This window comes from Dasypus novemcinctus, chromosome 19 (genome assembly GCF_030445035.2).
Source record: "Dasypus novemcinctus isolate mDasNov1 chromosome 19, mDasNov1.1.hap2, whole genome shotgun sequence".
In the NCBI taxonomy this organism is placed as follows: domain Eukaryota; kingdom Metazoa; phylum Chordata; class Mammalia; order Cingulata; family Dasypodidae; genus Dasypus; species Dasypus novemcinctus.
In genome coordinates this window covers 8,994,406-9,012,635 of record NC_080691.1, presented here as the reverse complement: position 1 = coordinate 9,012,635, position 18,230 = coordinate 8,994,406, and the positions used below count along the sequence as shown (strand labels likewise).

The 18,230-nt window shown below is 46.8% G+C and overlaps 2 protein-coding genes across 2 annotated transcripts in view; both read right to left on the bottom strand.

The window, feature by feature from the left end:
* Positions 1 to 18,230, bottom strand: part of TMEM132D (transmembrane protein 132D) — a 707,326-nt gene that overhangs the window by 104,096 nt on the left and 585,000 nt on the right. The window lies entirely within an intron of this gene.
* LOC139437009 (V-type proton ATPase subunit E 1-like) overlaps positions 13,810 to 18,230 on the bottom strand; it is a 94,835-nt gene continuing 90,414 nt past the window's right edge. Inside the window, 2 exon segments of the mRNA XM_071210031.1 lie at positions 13,810 to 14,153; positions 14,156 to 14,482. Coding sequence (XP_071066132.1) covers positions 13,810 to 14,153; positions 14,156 to 14,482 — 671 coding nt within the window.

Here is an 18,230-nt window from a genome sequence, read left to right as displayed (position 1 = left end):
CGCCGTGGTCGCCCCACTCTCGGGCCTCCTGCCCGTGCCTGGCCTCCGGCCTCACCCACTGCCTTCCGTGCACCCCCATCTGCCCTCAGAGCACACACTTCTGCCCTCAGAGCACCCTCATCTGCCCTCAGAGCACCCACATCTGCCCTCAGCCCTGCAGTAGACGTCTGCAGCTTCTGCGGGGAGGGCTGGGGGGAGCCCTGGCACTCCTCTTTCAGAGGGACCACACAGAGCCCCGGCCACGCTGCCCACGCACGCTGGAGCTGGGCTTTGCCCTCCCAGCCCCGGCCCGGCCCCTTCTCCCCCACACCTGCTGCCGTGGCACGGAGGCCTCGCCCGGGCACATGTCTGTGGCCCAGAATCTCCCGTAAATGACGGGAAATGGCCTGGGGCCACGCCACCCGCGACCATCTAGATGGTGGAGCCCTGCCAATCAAAGGCTCCCCAGCTTTGCCCTTGAGGGGGGCTCACTGCGGCAGACCAGCGTGTTGAGAGAAGGGGGAGATCCAGGTATTGACATGGAATTTCTCAGCACTTCAAATGTTGGCCACTCATTTAAAAACTTGAGTGTGGGGGGCCAAAGACACCATAATGCATCCGTGGTCCTCCTGCGGGAGGGGCTGCGCCCTGCGGTCGACCTGGGCTGGCTCTGCTGGCTGGAGCGGGGTGAGGGGCGGGGTGGGGTGTCTGGATGTCTGGACTTCAAAGGAGCCGGCAGGTGTAGTCCTGAGCTACCACGTGGGATGAGGGGCGCAGCCGCTGGACCACCTGGAGGAGGGGCCCTGCGGCTTGGACCACGTCGGGGAGCACAGCCTAGCCCACCAGGGAAGCTGTCTTGGGTAAGGGACGGGCGCCATGGAGCATCACCCAGAGACCCCAGGTAACACACGGGCCAGGAGAGTGGCCCGCGCCGTCCCTCTTTTTGTCCTGGCTCGCTGCGCGCCCCCAGGGGGGTGTGGTGACGGGCTGCGCTGACCTTCTCCCCCAGGTGACCCGCTGGCCCAGCCCGGGTAGGAAACCACAGAAGTCAGGCGGGGCTGGGCCGGTGGGCAGGCGTTTGTCACTTCAGAGGGAGGCTCGAGAGATGCTGGCTAATTTCATTTTCAAGTGACATCTAAAATGCCTGTGCGCCGCATGCCAGCAGAAGTAGTTTAGCATCCCCGAGTTACATAACCGTTTTCCTTATGTTAACTTTATATTTCTTACATAAGATCTTACTTTTCCCTTATAGTTCTAGGTTCATCTTAGAACTCGCTCACTGGGCTTTGCCTTTGGACGTGACACACTTTTTTCCCGTTATTTTAATTTTACAAGACAGGACTCCAGGTTGGCATGTTCTTGCATCCCGAAGACCAGGCCTGAAATGCCCCACTGCCCACATGACACGTTTTTTTGAGTTTTCGCTCTGTGGATTTTATTTTGGGTAAGAACATAGTAAAAAAAATACGAAGGGGCAAATTCAGAATATGTTACTCCCGGCAGACGGTTTTCCACTGAAGGGTGCGGCTTGGAAGGAGGCGCTCACGCTTTGTGCCGCGTGGAGGAGTTCTCCAACGCCCGCTCCAGACGGCTCCTTGCAGAGGCAGGAAAGACCGGGAGCCGCGCTGGCGCCTTCGCCGCCCTCTTCGGGGACCGCATATCTGCACCCCCGTGGCGGGAACCAAGAAGAAGGGGCCGCGAAGGCACCTGCACAGTCAGGGCCACACGGCTGTGCGCGCCGCGGGCCAGCGCCTCCCTGGGTGCTCAGAGCGGTGCTCCCGGCCGGGGGCTCCCGGCGTCTCTGAATTCCCAGGGTTGGGTTTCCGACTTTAGGAATCTTCTCCCTCCTGGCTAGGCTCCTGTCGAGAGGCGAGAGGTGTATGGGCAGGTGCTCAGGAGTCTTTGGACCGGAGGGGTCAGGGAGATCCTCGGGCAGCGTGGAGGCACCTGCGCGGCCTCTCTGGCTGCGAGGGGAGCGGCGGCTCCTCCGCTGCGCCCTCGTGCCCTGGAAGGCCCAGCTGCGAGGCGGGCGCCCTTCTCACGCCCCTCAGGGCTCCAGAGAAAGCACTGCCTCCCCCCTTCCCCTGCTCCTGGGCGCACGGGGTGCCTGAGGAAGGCATCCGGGATCCGGCAAGGCCAGGGCAGACCTTCAGGCCCTCGAGGCTGGGAGCTGGGGAGGCCGAGGAGGAGGAGGAGGGGAGGCTGAGGGGGAGCTGGCTACGCTGGGCACTGTGGCGCCCACATGGAGGGTGGCGTCATCTACTGCAGGCAAAAAATCACTGCTCCCAGTTTCTGGAGACATCCTGGCCCCTGTCTTAGTGCTTGTGGCCCTGGGAACAGATCCTGGAACCAGAGTTGGAGGGTAATTGACTGGGAAGGTGCAGGAGCCTTGGGTAAGGGAGTAGGGAAAGCAGCAGGAAGGGGAGGTGGCGGCGGTGGAGCGCAGTGCACCAGCGGCCACGGGGGGCGCCGGGAGCTCAGGTTCCGGGGATGGCCACGTAGGAGGCAACTGTCTACAGCTCTCCAGGTGCATATGGATACGTAGAATATATTTTCACGTGTTTTGCTGCAGGGAAATCGTACAAAATGCACCCAAGCATTTGGGAGTTGGTGCCCCAGCCCCAACCCACCGTGGAGGCTGCCCCTGGGGCCTGAGCACGTCCCGGCACTGCCCAGCACGTCCGCCCCGTGCGTGCAGACAGCTGCTGCTCTAGTTTCAGAGAAAGGTCCTGGCCAAAGCAGGCAGTGGGCGTTCAAGTGAGGAAAAGGGGCGATTCCAAACTGTGAAACGGTTCGTCCTGCAGAAAGGGCTGGAACGAGACTGGCGTCGGGAGTCCCCCCTTGCCCTTAATGGACCCCGATTTTCTGCCTGAGTGTCAGCTGGCTGTCCCTTCATGCCCGTTTTAAAAAAGAGAAGAGGAAAACAATGTGTGGAGGAAAGCATTGCCTGGGGGAACCGCTAAAGCAAGAGTCTGATCGTGTGTCAGAGAAGCTTCCTGCTAACCCAGCATTCAGTCTCTTCCTTGCTAACAAAATGCCAGTTTTGCTTTAACTTGTAACATGCCCATCTAACAGGACAACATTTCCTGGCTGCCCTGGATATGTTGGCATCATTCTGGCCCATGCGATAGAAATGGTGGTGACTTGGTGGGGCTTCCAGAAAAGTCTGATTAAAAAGGCAGATTCTGCGGGGAGCAGATGGAGCTCGGTGGTTGAGCGCCTGCTTCCCAAGTAGCAGGTCCTGGTTCAGTCCCTGGTGCCTCCTGAAAACGAACAAACCAGCCAAGGCAGACTCTGAGGGCCGTTTTGCCTTTCCCCATCTCCCTGCTGGTTGCACAGGGAAGGGTGGCCTTGGGGCTGCATCTTGTGACTGGGGGAAGGAGATGTTCACAGCCTCGTGGCTTCAGGGTTGTGGCTGTGGCAGGGCTCTCTCGCCGGCTGCCAGGGTTTGACTCCGGCCTCCCCCCTAGCAGGAGGTGACTTTGTCCCGTTCCTTAAGTCTTGAGGCCTAGTGTTCTCACAATAGCATGTGCCCTGAGAGGCTGTGGCTTCACGGAGTGTTTAGAATGGTGCTCTCTGCGTGTTTAGTGAATACACAAATGTGAATGATGATGGAGCCGAAAAGAAGCGACTGGGATGCCAGCTGCAGCCTAACTGCTACCTCAACAGTGGATACTTTTGGAGAGAAAATAAGATCTTGCCTGTCTGAGCCATTGTTTATTGGGTTCTGTTACAGCTAAAGGCAATTCTAATCCTAGAGGAAGGAGAATTCCTCATCACTTCCCACTGGCCTTAGGCTGAAGTGAGGAAGTTAAATTGCCGAAATGGTGCTAATGAGACAAAAAGATTGTTTCCAACCTTACTGCAGCCCCTTTTGAGATGGCTTGTCCTCTTTTTTAATTATTAGAAAACTTGTAGGTTTACAGAAAAATCATGGCGGAAGTACAGCTCCCACCCAGACCCCTCTCCCGTGCAGTCCGCACTGTTACAATTGATGAAACCCATATTATTAAAATTGTACTATTAACTATAGTCATATTTTACACTAGCATTCACTATGTTCTATCATTCTATGTTTTTTTTTTATGTTTACTCTGGTAACATTTATACAACCTAAAACTTCCCAGTTTACCAACTTTCAAGTACACCATCCGGTGATGTTCTATGCATTCGCAATGTCGGGCTGCCAGCCCCACCAGGGGGAAGCGCCCCATGTGGGCACCGCTGATGCCCCAGAAGCCCAGCAGCGCACAGTGGAAAGCTGGCGCGAGTGTCCTGCAGTGGGTCAGCATCAGGGAGGAGAGTGTGCCTTGCCTGGCACTGCAAACCCCAGGGAGGCAGATGGGGTGGGATGGGGACCCTGGTGACATCGATTCCAGGAACAGACTGAGCTGTTATAAACGTGCTCTGTTGCAGGGGGCAAAATTTCCCATGATAAAGTATCAGACAAATATTTTACTTACTTTTTTGGTAAGAAATAATTGCATATCATATGTCTGACAAATGATGTGTCCAGGATATATAAAGAACTCTTACAACTCAATAATAAGACTAAGAATCCTGGGAAGCGGATTTGGCCCAGTGGTTAGGGCGTCCGTCTACCACATGGGAGGTCCGCGGTTCAAACCCCGGGCCTCCTTGACCCGTGTGGAGCTGGCCCATGCACAGTGCTGATGCGTGCAAGGAGTGCCCTGCCACGCAGGGGTGTCCCCGCGTAGGGGAGCCCCATGCACAAGGAGTGCACCCTGTAAGGAGAGCCGCCCAGCGCCAAAAGAAAGTGCAGCCTGCCTAAGAATGGCGCCGCCCACATGGAGAAATGACACAAGATGATACAGCAAAAAGGAACACAGATTCCCGTGCCGCTGACAACAACAGAAGTGGACAAAGGAGATGCAGTAAATAGACACAGAGAACAGACAACCAGAGTGGGGGGGAAGGGGAGGGAAATAAATTTTTTAAAAATCCAATTAGAAAATGGGACATATCTGAGTAGATAGAAATGGTTCAAAATTTGCTCAACATTACTAGTCATTAGGGAAATGCAAATTAAAACTACAAGAAACCACCACTAGAATGACTGTAATTAAAAAGACAGATAATGCCAAGTGTTGGCAAGCATATGGAGAACCCTCATATGCTGTAACCCTCATACATTGCTGGTGGGAATGTAAAGTAGTACAGACACTTTGGAAAATACCTTGTCAGTTTCTTTAAAAATTAAATTCAAATTTACCATACAACCCCGCAATTCCAGTCCTCAGAACTTACTCAAGAGCAATGAAAACATGTCTACACAAAGACACATATAGGAATAGTCATAGCAGCATTATTCATAATAGTTCCAAAGTGGAAACAACCTAAGAATCTATCAACTGAAGAATGGGTCAACAAAATGTGCTATATCCATACAATAAAAAAGCAATAAAAAGAAACGAATTGGAGTGGACGCGGCTCAAGCAGTTGAGTGCCTACCTCCCACAAGGGAGGTCCCAGGGGTTTGGTTCCTGATGCCTCATAGAGAAGACAAACAACAAGCAGACAGTGAGCAGACAACCAGCAAAAATTATGAGAAGACAATGAATGAAAAAACAATGGGCAAGGCAAGGAGCAAAAACAACAAGCAGACAACAAGCAAAAACAAACAAGCAGGGAGCGGATGTGGCTCAGCAGTTGAGCACCCTCCTCCCACATGGGGGGTCCTGGGTTCAGTTTCCACTGCCTCTTAAAGAAAAACAAACAGACAGTGAGCGAAAAACAAAAAGCAGACAATGAGCAAAAACAACGAGCAGACAAAGAGCAAAACAACAAAACAAAACAATGAGCAACCAGATGAGGGAGCCGTGTGTGTGTGTGGGAATGTACATTAAAAAATAGTCTTAAAAAATAAACTACTGATACACGCTATAGCATGGAAGAAACTAAAAAAAATCTGCTAAGAAACTGGATTCAAATGTCAACATATTTTATCCCATTTACACAAAATATTCAGATTAGGCAAATTTATAGACAGAAAACAGGTGGCTGCCTAAATCTTGGCATGGGCATGGGGATTAGCTACAAAAGGGAATGGGGGGACTTTTTGGGGTGATGAAATCTTCTCAAATGGATAGTGGTGATAGTTATGCAATGCTACAAAATCTCTAAAAACCAGTGAATTATATTCTTACAAAAGGTGAATTTTGGGTATGAAAAATTTTCTTTAGAAATCATTAAAATATGTAAGTTCACCTGAATGATAACGCAAAACGCTCAAACATACGTATTATAGGCATTCCAGAAGGAGAAGAGAAGGGAAAGGGGTCAGAAGGAGTGTTGCAGGAAATAATGAATGAAAACTTCCCAAATCTACTGAAAGAGATAGATGTACATATCCAAGAAGCACAGCGCACTCCACTGGTCATAAACCCCAACAGGCCCACCCCAAGACATATACTTGTCAAATTATCCAATGCTCAAGACAAAGAAAAAATTCTAAAAGCAGCAAGAGAAAAGAAAACCATCACATACAAGGGAAACTCCATAAGATTAAGTGCTGATTTCTCATCTGAAACGATGGAGGCAAGAAGGCAGTGGTATGATATAGTCAAGGTACTAAAGGAAAAAAATCTCCAACCAAGAATACTCTATCCAGCTAAACTAGCATTCAAAAATGATGGAGAGTTCAAAATATTCACAGATAAACAGAAACTCAAAGAGTATATCAACAAGAAACCTCCCCTTCAAGAAATTCTTAAGGGAATTCTGCAGGAAGAAAGGAAAAAACAGGACAGTCAGAGATGGAGGAGAGTGTAAAAGCAACAAGAAAGACAAAAATAGAAGGGGAAAATAAAATAATACAAACAAAATATAACAAACACAAATCCAACCAAAATATGGCTACCATAAATAACTCTCTAAACGTAATAACACTGAATGTCAACGGATTAAACTCACCTATCAAAAGATTCAGACTGGGACACTGGATAAGGAAATACGACCCATGTATATGCTGCCTACAAGAGACACATCTTAGAACCAGAGACTCATGGAGGTTGAAAGTGAATGGCTGGAAAACAATCATACAAGCAAACAACAACCAAAAAAAGGCAGGAGTAGCTATATTAATATCAGACAAAATAGACTTTAAATGCGAAACAATTGTGAGAGACAAAGAAGGATACTATATTTTAGTGAAAGGGACAATTTGTCAAGAAGATCGAACAATCATAAATATTTATGCTCCTAACAAGGGCGCCTCTAAATATGTGAGGCAAACGCTGGAAAAACTAAGTGAAAGAATAGATGCATCTACAATTATAGTGGGGGATTTTAATACACCACTATCAACTCTGGACAGAACATCTCAAAAGAGAATCACTAAAGAAACAAAACATTTGAACAGTATATTAGAAGAGCTGGATCTAATAGACATATATAGATCATTACACCCAAACACAGCAGGATATACATTTTTCTCAAGCGCACATGGAACATTCTCCAAGATTGACCATATGCTAGGCCACAAAGAAAGGCTTAATGAATTCAGAAAGATCGAAATCATACAAAACAATATCTCTGACCACAGTGGAGTCAAGCTGGAAATTTGCAAGGGACAGAGACCCAGACTTCACACGACAATTTGGAAATTAAACAGCACACTCTTAGAAAAACAGTGGGTCAAAGAGGAAATCTCAAAAGAAATCAATGACTACCTTGAAACAAATGATAATGATAACACAACATACCAAAATTTATGGGATGCAGCAAAAGCGGTACTGAGAGGGAAATTTATAGCCATAAATTCATATATCAAAAAAGAAGAAAGAGCAGAAATTGAAGAATTAACTGCACATTTGAAGGAATTAGAAAAGCAACAACAAAGTAACCTAACAGGAAGAAGAAGGAAGGAAATAACAAAGAGCAGAACTAAATGAAATAGAAAATAAGAAAGCACTTGAAAAAATAAACAAGACCAAGAGCTGGTTTTTTGAGAAGATCAACAAAATTGACAAACCTTTAGCAAGACTAACAAAGAAAAAAAGAGAAAAGATGCAAATACACAAAATAAGAAATGAGAAAGGTGATATCACCACTGACCCCACAGAAATAAAGACTATCATAAGAGGATACTTTGAAAAACTATATTCCAACAAAAATGACAATTTAGAGGAAATGGACAAATTCCTAGAAATACATAAGCAGCCCATACTGATGAAAGAAGAAATTGATGATCTTAACAAACCAATCACAAGCAAAGAGATAGAATCAGTCATTAAAAATCTCCCAACTAAGAAGAGCCCAGGGCCAGACGGCTTCACAGGGGAATTCTACAAAACATTCCGGAAAGAACTAACACCAATCCTGTTGAAACTATTCCAAAAAATCGAAACAGAAGGAACACTGCCTAATTCCTTCTATGATGCCAACATTACCCTAGTACCAAAGCCAAACAAAGACACCACAAGAAAGGAAAATTACAGACCAATTTCTCTAATGAACCTAGACGCAAAAATACTTAACAAAATACTTGCTAATTGTATTCAACAACACATTAAATGAATTATACACCATGACCAAGTGGGATTTATTCCAGGTATGCAAGGATGGTTCAACATAAGAAAATCAATCAATGTAATACACCATATAAACAGATTGAGAGAAAAAACCCACATGATTATATCTATAGACGCAGAAAAGGCATTTGACAAAATACAGCACCCCTTCCTGATAAAAACACTCCAAAAGATCGGAATACAAGGAAACTTTTTGAACATGATAAAGAGTATATATGAAAAACCTAAAGCCAACATTGTTTACAATGGCGAAATCCTGAAATCCTTCCCTCTAAAATCAGGAACAAGACAAGGATGCCCATTGTCTCCGCTCCTATTTAACATTGTCTTGGAAGTACTGGCTCGAGCACTGAGACAAGAACCAGATATAAAAGGCATTCAAATTGGAAGGGAAGAAGTCAAAATTTCATTATTTGCAGATGACATGATCCTATATATAGAAAACCCTGAGAGATCTACAACAAAGCTCCTAGAACTCATAAATGAGTTTAGCAAAGTCGCAGGTTATAAGATCAATGCGCAAAAATCAGTAGCATTTCTATACACCAATAATGAGCAAGATCAGGAGGAAATCAAGAAACAAATACCATTCACAATAGTAAATAAAAAAATCAAATACTTAGGAATAAATTTAACTAAAGAGGTAAAAAACTTATACATCGAGAACTATACAAGATTGTTCAAGGAAATCAAAGAAGACCTAAATAAATGGAAGAATATTCCCTGTTCATGGATAGGAAGACTGAATATTATTAAGATGTCTATCCTACCAAAACTGATCTACACATTCAATGCAATCCCAATAAAAATCAACACAGCCTTCTTTAAGGAACTAGAAAAACTAACTATGAAATTTATTTGGAATAAAAAGAGGCCCCGAATAGCCAAAGACATATTGAAAAAGAAAAACGAAATAGGAGGAATCACACTTCCTGACTTCAAAACATACTACAAAGCTACAGTAGTGAAAACAGCATGGTACTGGCATAAGGAGAGACACACAGACCAATGGAATCGAATTGAAAGTTCACATATAGAGCCTCATGTATATAGCCATATAATATTCGATAAAGTCACCAAACCCTCACAACTGGGAGAGAATGGCCTATTCAACAAATGGTGCCTGGAGAACTGGATAGCTATATGTAGAAGAATGAAAGAGGATTACCATCTCACACCTTATACAAAGATCAACTCAAGATGGATCAAAGACCTAAATATAAGAGCCAAGACCATAAAGACCTTAGAAAGCAGTGTAGGGAAACATCTACAGGACCTTGTAATAGGAAATGGCTTCATGAATATCACACCAAAAGCACGAGCAGCAAAAGAACAAATAGATAAATGGGACTACCTCAAAATTAAAGCCTTCTGCACCTCAAAGGAGTTTGTCAAGAAAGTAAAAAGGGAACCCACACAATGGGAGAAAATATTTGACAACCATATATCTGATAAGAGACTTATAACTTGCATATATAAAGAACTCATAGATCTCGAAAACAAAAAGATAAACAACCCATTTAAAAAATGGGAAAAAGATTTAAACAGACACTTCTCCAAAGAAGAAATACAAATGGCTAAAAAGCACATGAAAAAATGCTCCAAATCCCTAGCTATCAGGGAAATGCAAATCAAAACTACAATGAGATACCATCTTACTCCCATAAGATTGGCAGCCATGAAAAAAACAGTAGAATACAAATGCTGGAGAGGATGTGAAGAAAGGGGAACACTCATCCATTGCTGGTGGGAATGCAGAAGGATCCAACCATTCTGGAGGACAGTTTGGCAGTTTCTCAAAAAATTATCCATAGATTTGCCATATGACCCAGCAATACCACTGCTGGGTATATACCCATCAGATCTGAAAACAAGGACACAAACCGATATATGTACACCAATGTTCATAGCAGCATTGTTCACCATCGCCAAAAGTTGGAATCAATCCAAAAGTCCATCAACAGATGAGTGGATCAATAAAATGTGGTATATACACACAATGGAATACTACTCAGCTGTAAGAACCAATACACTACAATCGCACGTGATAACATGGATGAACCTTGAGAATCTTATGTTGAGTGAAGCAACCCAGGCATTGAAGGACAAATACTATATGGCCTCAATGATATGAAATAAGTTAACTGCCTCAGAGAGCTAGAGTCTGGAAAAGTGGCTTACTGGAAATCGGAGGGTGGAGGAAGGCTGTGAGTTAATGTCTGTAGGGGTGAAATCTGTGATGAGCTGGGGGTAAGTATGAGCACAAAGAAGGGACAAAATGGGGGCAAGGGGTTACCTTCGGGTGGGGTTTTCTGGGTTTGAGGGGGGCTGGGGATGGGAAGAGGGGTAATATGGTCCAAGAAATAGGTGGGAGGGAGGGGCAACATACAAACATGGGAGAGTGCCAGAAGTTCGTTGAGAACTAAATGTTGAGTAAAACGTATCAAAGTATAAGTAGGAGGGTTTCCTGGTTAGGACGCTCAGGGGGTATGGTCTGATGTGGGACGGACTCCGGAGGGAATAGCTGAAGGCTCATTTTGCCAAGGTGGGTTCTACCATTGGGTGGGGTGGACCCATATCCTGGGGAAGACTAATGCCGTCGAATAGAGAGAACTGTATCTCTCGTGAGAAAGGACGGCTCCCAGGGCATTAGATTGGCAGGCGTTGTGGGCCCTAAGGGGAGGGGAAAATGGACGTGCAATGGATGGAACAAAGGTAAATAAGGGGGCAAAAGAGGAGTTATGTGAGAGTACACGAGGATGAATATAAAACAGCTAATATTACACCAAAAACATATAGCGGACGACAGACTAATAATGAAAACCATAAGACAAAACATAGGATAACTAAAAAATTTAGAAAACTGTACAACCTAAAGTATGGACCACATAGTAAGCACAAATGTTACCTTGTTTGAAAACTATAGTTTCGGAATCTGTACATCAGTTTCAGGAAATATGATATGAATAAGTTAAAAGATTATTGCTGTGGAAGGGAAAAGGTTTTATGGTGGATCTGGGGAAATACTGTATATTGTATATATGAATTTTGGTGATCTAAGACTCTTCTGAAGCTGGCATTATGTTGGGATTCACTTTACGGGAAGTTTTGGATCACAGAGTGGTTCAACAATGGCAGCGGAGGAATACTGATATGGGGTGTTATTGACAGGATATATATGGTTGACAGGGAGTTATACAGGGCATATGCCCAGGGTATATGGTAATGTCTATATATACTCATAGTGGAAACAATTAAAAACAACAGCTGGGGGGTTACTGGGCTCCTGGCCGGGGGGTCACTGTTGTGGGCCCTGGGAGAGCAGCGGCAATCCTCCAGGTGCAATGGCAAGAACCAGGAAGGAAGGAGGGCCCAACAGTGGGCTCTTGATACTAATGGCTACACTTTTGAGCCTATGCACCTACAATAAGAACAAGACCTAGAGTAGCATTGTGCCTGGGGGTTTCCTCCTGACAGCCTTCATGTTACTCAAATGTGGCCACTCTCACAGCCAAACTCAGCGTGTAGATGTGATGCATTCCCCCCAGCGTGGGACACGACACCTGGGGATGAGCCTCCCTGGCACCGAGGGATCACTACCACATACCAGCTGAAGAAGCAACTAGAAAATGACCTTGAATTAAAGATTCAATGCGGAACAGCAGAATATACCTGTCTACATATAATAACATGACTTCGGGAAGCGGTTTGACCTAATGTAAGGGGGAAATGGAAAGGAGAAATGAGATTATAAGGCTGTGAGTCTCTAAAAAAGAGTCTGGAGGTTGTCAGAAGGAATACCCCTATGTACAACTGAACAGAGTCTAAGAGACAGATAAGGTAGATACAACCCCAGGTATTGGTTCTTTTGAGGGATAAAGAGACCCACGGGTTCTATGGTCATGGCAGAAGGGGTTCACTGCCATGACAGATGGCCCTTCTTTGGAGCTGGTGTTTCTGCGTGATGGAAATGGACTCAGAGGGGATCTCTTTTCACAAGACTTGCATGCTACTTTATTGGAATTGTAGTTGGTGCTGGGTTTAAGATATATGTAGGGGATTTGAATCTCTGGACTGATAATATGACACCCAGGCCCAGAGCCTCAACAGACTTCAGCTCCTACACTTTGACTTATTGGACTTACTCCACTCAGCTAACATCGAGTTGAAGAAGGTCAACCACCACAACATGGAGCCTAGAGTGTCTACAACTAGAAGCGGGAAGAGTGCATCCAGTACCCATGTGGAATCTAAGCCCTCACTTGACATAGGTGTGCAATGGACACAACCAATCCAATGTCCACAGAGAAAATGTGGAATGGGTGTGGGAACGGTAGCCATGGGGGCTGCTGGGTGTGGGGAACGGGAGGAAGAGATGAGATGTGGAGGCGTTTTCGGGACGTGGAGTTGTCCTGGATAGTGCTTCACGGACAATTACGGGACACTGTAGATCCCCCCAGGGCCCACTGGATGGAACGTGAGAGAGTCTGGGCTATGATGTGGACCATTGACTATGGGGTGCAGTGATGCTCAGAGATGAACTTACCAGGTGCAATGGATGTATCACGATGATGGGAGAGAGTGTTGCTGTGGGGGGAGTGGGGGGCGGGGGCGGTGGGGTTGAATGGGACCTCATATATATTTTTTAATGTAATTAAAAATAATAATAATAAATAAATATTTAAAAAAAAAAAAAAGTAAGTTCCAGGGACACAACTCCAGGGATTCCCATTCCGTAGATGTGGGTGGTGCCCAGGAAATCTGCATTCTTTTTTTCCCCCCACATCTTATGTTTTAATAAACAAAGCTTTTTCATGGCTTAGATTTTAACTCACACTTACAGATAAGGAAAACTTCTAGGCCCAAACAGATAACAGTGAAGCTACCTCAGCTGGAAGGAATGCTGCTCCTTGTGCGTCTTAGACTTAAAGACTGAATACCAGACATCACTCCGTAGGCAAGATGACAAGAGCTAGAGAAGAGCGAAGACTCGGGAAATTCATGCAGCCACCACCTGGTCTGTCTTGCTGCAGAACCAGCTGAGAGTCATAGTACCTTTAGGTGGACAGACTCCTGATCATTTCTCCCCCAGTGAAACGTCCTCCCCCAGTTAACCATGAGGCCAGGGGCATCAACTACAGAAGAGTATTCCTCTGAGGACTGCAGAATAGTATTAGAACAGCAAAGAGGAGGTGAAAGCGATAATCTTGGTTCTTCAAATATCGGATGCTTTCGTATCGTAGTAGAAGGGTAGAATGAATTCCACCTCCCCAAAGGCTTAGTCCAAAAGCTTCCTGTTGGTATTTGCACCGGATGAGGCTCCTCGCACTTCTGGCATCATCTGCTGGGCTATGAGATCCAGCCGGCTTTCTCGGGTGCTGGAAACCTTTATTCTTCCATCTCTACTATAGGTCTCACCACCACCAGCTATGTCCTCAGGCAGGGCGGCCTCCTGATCAATTTGGACATCAACAACTTCTTTTTTGGTGGCAATTTTGTACATAGGAATCACTTTTTGCACTGCAGCCTTTCCCAGAGGGAAATCCTGTTTCCTGCAACGAATCATCATCCTGGGCTCCAGCGACTGGCACCAGCCCTGGAGGGCCAGTCCACGCAGCAGCACTGGTGCCTGGTTGTGTCCCGCCGGCTGAGCCCATGCTTTGCTGCAGTCAGCAGGGCTGTGATAAGGTCACCTCTGGCTCTGAGAACCTGAAGCCCTGCTTGATCCATCAAACTGGACATCTGCCTTTCCTTTTGCTGCTCAATCTGCTTTTCTGTCTTCCCGTAGTATTTCATAATCTTCAGTCCTTGGGTTTGCACAAGACGACCTTCCTCAATGCTGAACTCCTCTTCTGCCTCGGCGTCCATTTCCTCTGCGTTCTCATGAGCTTCTTGTTCAGCGATGGCTGTCACGTGCTTAATCTGCTTCTGCACGTCAGCCTCACCGAGTGCTGGTGGAAGCGATGCCAGCCCAGTGGGCAGGACGCTCAAGCTTAGATTTGAAAAGGCATTTGGAAGGAAAGGGAGAAGAAAACCCAAACCTGCATTTGAAACAGCACTCCAAGCAGTACTTCCTTTTTAAAACAGGAACACACCTAAGAAAGTTGCTCCATGTAGGGGGCAACACTGCCATGATCGAGCCTCAGCCAAGTCTCTTACATACTTTTTAGAAGAGGAGCACACCCGGGTGTACCATTCGCGTGGAGATGAGTGGGCTGAGCACTCGTGGCGGCAGCAGGCTTTTGGGGCCACACTTCTTCTCCCACATACTCGTCCTCTGGCAGCCACTAAAAGTGCCCTTTCAAATGCTCCACTGAATGAAGGCCACGGACGCCTGGGGGCCCACCGGTCATCGAGGGAGGATGGTGCCTCGACTTTGGAAGCGCTGACGGTCTGGGGAGCTGACCTTGGGAGTAGAGTTGACATGTACCTACGATTTACAGCATTCTTATTCTCTTCCTTTATGGCCATTATTTTTTTTCCAGAATATGTACTCCATTTCTCACCCTATTTATCCATTCTTCAAAAAATCCTGGAGACAATATTTAGTTTTTAGGAACACTGTGTAATCGGGGATCTTAGCTGCAGACAACAGAAAACTCCTGTTAGCCAACATCTGCAGAACAGGCGCCACTGGGGGTGAGCGCGCAGCTCTGCGTGGCCGACAGGTTGAAGCAGTCCAGCCCGAGTTCAAACCCGGGTGGCCAGGACCCGCCGCTTCTGCCACAACGTGGACGCTGCCGCCTCGGGCCCCTGGTTCCAGGCACGCACTGCCACTGCCACAGCCAGGCCAGCGATGGGATGCTGCACACACTTGCTCTCCCCTTGAGAGAGGCTGGGTATTTGGCATTTGGATTTATCCAGCGGGGAGTTGCCCATGTGCAGGAGGGGACCTTCTGAGCACCTGCCAGTGGCAAGTTCTCCACTCCATGTAGTAACATGAGGCACTTGGGCATCGCCTGAGGTTAAAGCACACAAAGCCTTATTCTGCTAAGTCTATCAAGTCTATCAAATTAAAATCTCATAATATGGGCATTATTTACCCTTCTAGTCTCTATCCCATCTCCCAAGGACTCAAAAGAATGGTCTCTTAGAAGATTTTTTTCCCATAACAAACTAAATGCCAGGAGATCAAATGTCAAAGGTATACAATAAGAGAGAATTTAGGTTTTACAGCAAAATAAATTTACTGCTTAAAGACAGAGGCCCTGATCAGCTATGAAAATGACTTTCTTATCCCTCCTGCCATAAGATAGTGTATAGAAGGGTGATGTTTAAAATATGAGAAAGGTGAGTGGCATGGGTGCTGACCCACCGGCAGGATGCCTGGCCAGCCACCGGGACCCCGGGGTGTGCCTGCAGGTGCCCTCCAGCCCGTGGCAGAGAAGAGGAGGCCCTGCAAGCCAGCTGTTCGCGTCTCCACATTTCCAGGGGTCCTTGCAGACAGGCAGAGCCAAATGAATAATTCCAGCCATTGAACTATGAGGGGACACGTGGTCTGTTACTCCTGGGCCGCGTAGTAAAGCATCCATGCTCTCTTTTCAGTTTTCTCTCATCATCTGTCACGGCTACCGGGGAGGCTGCACATTCCTGAGGGATGAGCTACAGGAAAGTTGAACATCCTTCAGCCTGGCTGTCTGCGTGGCGGGGAAGAAAGCTTCCTACAGACCAGGTGGGGCAGGGAGCAGGAGTAGTAAATATACTTTTCATGTCTTAAGGCAATGAGATTTTGAAGCTATTTGTTACTGCAATATGACTTACTCCGTCCTGACTGATACGAAGCCACGCTTTCCACCTTTAGCTTCAAGAACCAACAAAATCATTCACTGAATTTTGGGCTATCTCCTAAACTGAATTAGATGGCTCAGACTTGAAAACTCAGAATTTCCCCAGAGCTGGTGGCCGCCCCCTGGTCCTGCAGGAGCGCCCTGGCTTCTCTGCATGGAGCGTAGGCACACCTCAGCCCATATGGAGAACCAACTTCCCTCTGCACAGTGCTCTGCCGGAACGTGTTTTCTTAACTGTGGTTAATTTCTTAAATCTTTTCAATTCATTTCCTAACAAAGATCGATACCGTAATAAATAGAATTAGTGACTCATGATCCTGTCCTGGTCTTATGCTTATTGGGCCAAGCTGTGTTATTCCAGCTCTCACCCCCTCCCCACTCCAAGTAAATAGCAAACACTGCAAGGAGGCTGGGGATGTGAGTTTTTCATTTATACCACATTAAACAGAAGAGCCATTAGATGGCCATAGAAATACTCTATCTCATTAGCAATAACGCTGCATTGCTATAAATAACCCGTGCGCTGCTTCTAACAAGTGGTGAGCATCAGTCACTTTGGCACCTGCCTCGCAAACAAATTTATAAACCACTCTGCTGCTTCAGTCCATCAGCCCTGGGTTTAATGGCTGTAGCAAGGTATGGAGAATTACTGCATTTTAGCAGCCACATCAGGTAAATGGAGATGATTTTCCACCCCTGGGGAAGCAGAAAGATGCTCTATGGCTGTGCCGTGCTAGGCTGGTGACCAGCCCCTGCCTTCTGCCAATAAGCTGGCTCCTCAAAGCCAGTGAAACACAAGCTGAATTTATGGTGCTTTTTTGTGCTTTTATTTTCGAAGTGAACTTAAAATATTAATACTTACCAAGGTAATACAAGGTCACTATTCAAACAGTTTATAATAAAATGCCACGTAAGGCCACCCCACCCTTCTCTACCCCCATTTTTGCCCAAGAGGTAACCACTTTCAACCCTTTTTTTAATGATGGATTCCCCCCACATCTCTAAATAAATATATTATGCTTTCTGATCTATCAGCTTTGGATATTATCTACTGATTTTCTCATGATGGAATTTTATCTCTCCATTCTATTTTCTCAGTCAATATGATTATACTCCTGTTAGGGTTTCTCTATTGGTTACATTCATATCTTAAACAAAGATACCGCTAATTAAAAGATAATGTCTTATATTTGCACACTGATGTTCATTGCCGCACTGTTCACAATTGCCAAACGGTGGAAGAAACCCCGGTGTCCACCAACAGATGAATGGATGAAAGAAATGTCTCTCCATACAATGGAAGATCCTTCAGCAGTACAAAGGAATGACGTTCTGAAACATGAAACCGAATGGATGAATTATGAGGGTATCATGTTGAGTGAACTAAGCCAGACACTGCGGTCACCCCTCGGGCTGAAGTGTGGTTTGCTGGCCTGGCAGGGGCGTGGCCGCAGTAGGCCTAATTCCGCTGCCCCCATAATAGGGTGGCTGGTCGGACTCACCGCCACCCCTGAAGGGAGCTCGGCATGGGCGCAGAGTGCCCTCGGGTCTCCCCTTCTCGGCAGCCATGCTTCCGCGGCCACCCCTCCTCCTGGATGGCGCCACACGATGCCTTCTTTCTCCCTGCGCAGGCGCAGGGCAGAAAATTCCAGTCTGCCCTTTTCCCCTCCCCCGACAGCAGCAACAGCCAGGTGTGGGCGGAAAAATCCAGCCCGCCCTTTTCCCTTCCCCCGACAGCAGCAACAGCCAGGCGTGGGCGGGAAACTCAAGTCTGCCCTCCACCCCAGCAACAGCAGCCACCAATCCCGAAACCCTGCCCCTTCCCCCAGCAACAGCGACAGCCAATCCCTAACCACCACCCCTCCCCCGCCCAGTACCGCCCACTGACCTTTCGCCGGCAACCAATCAGAAC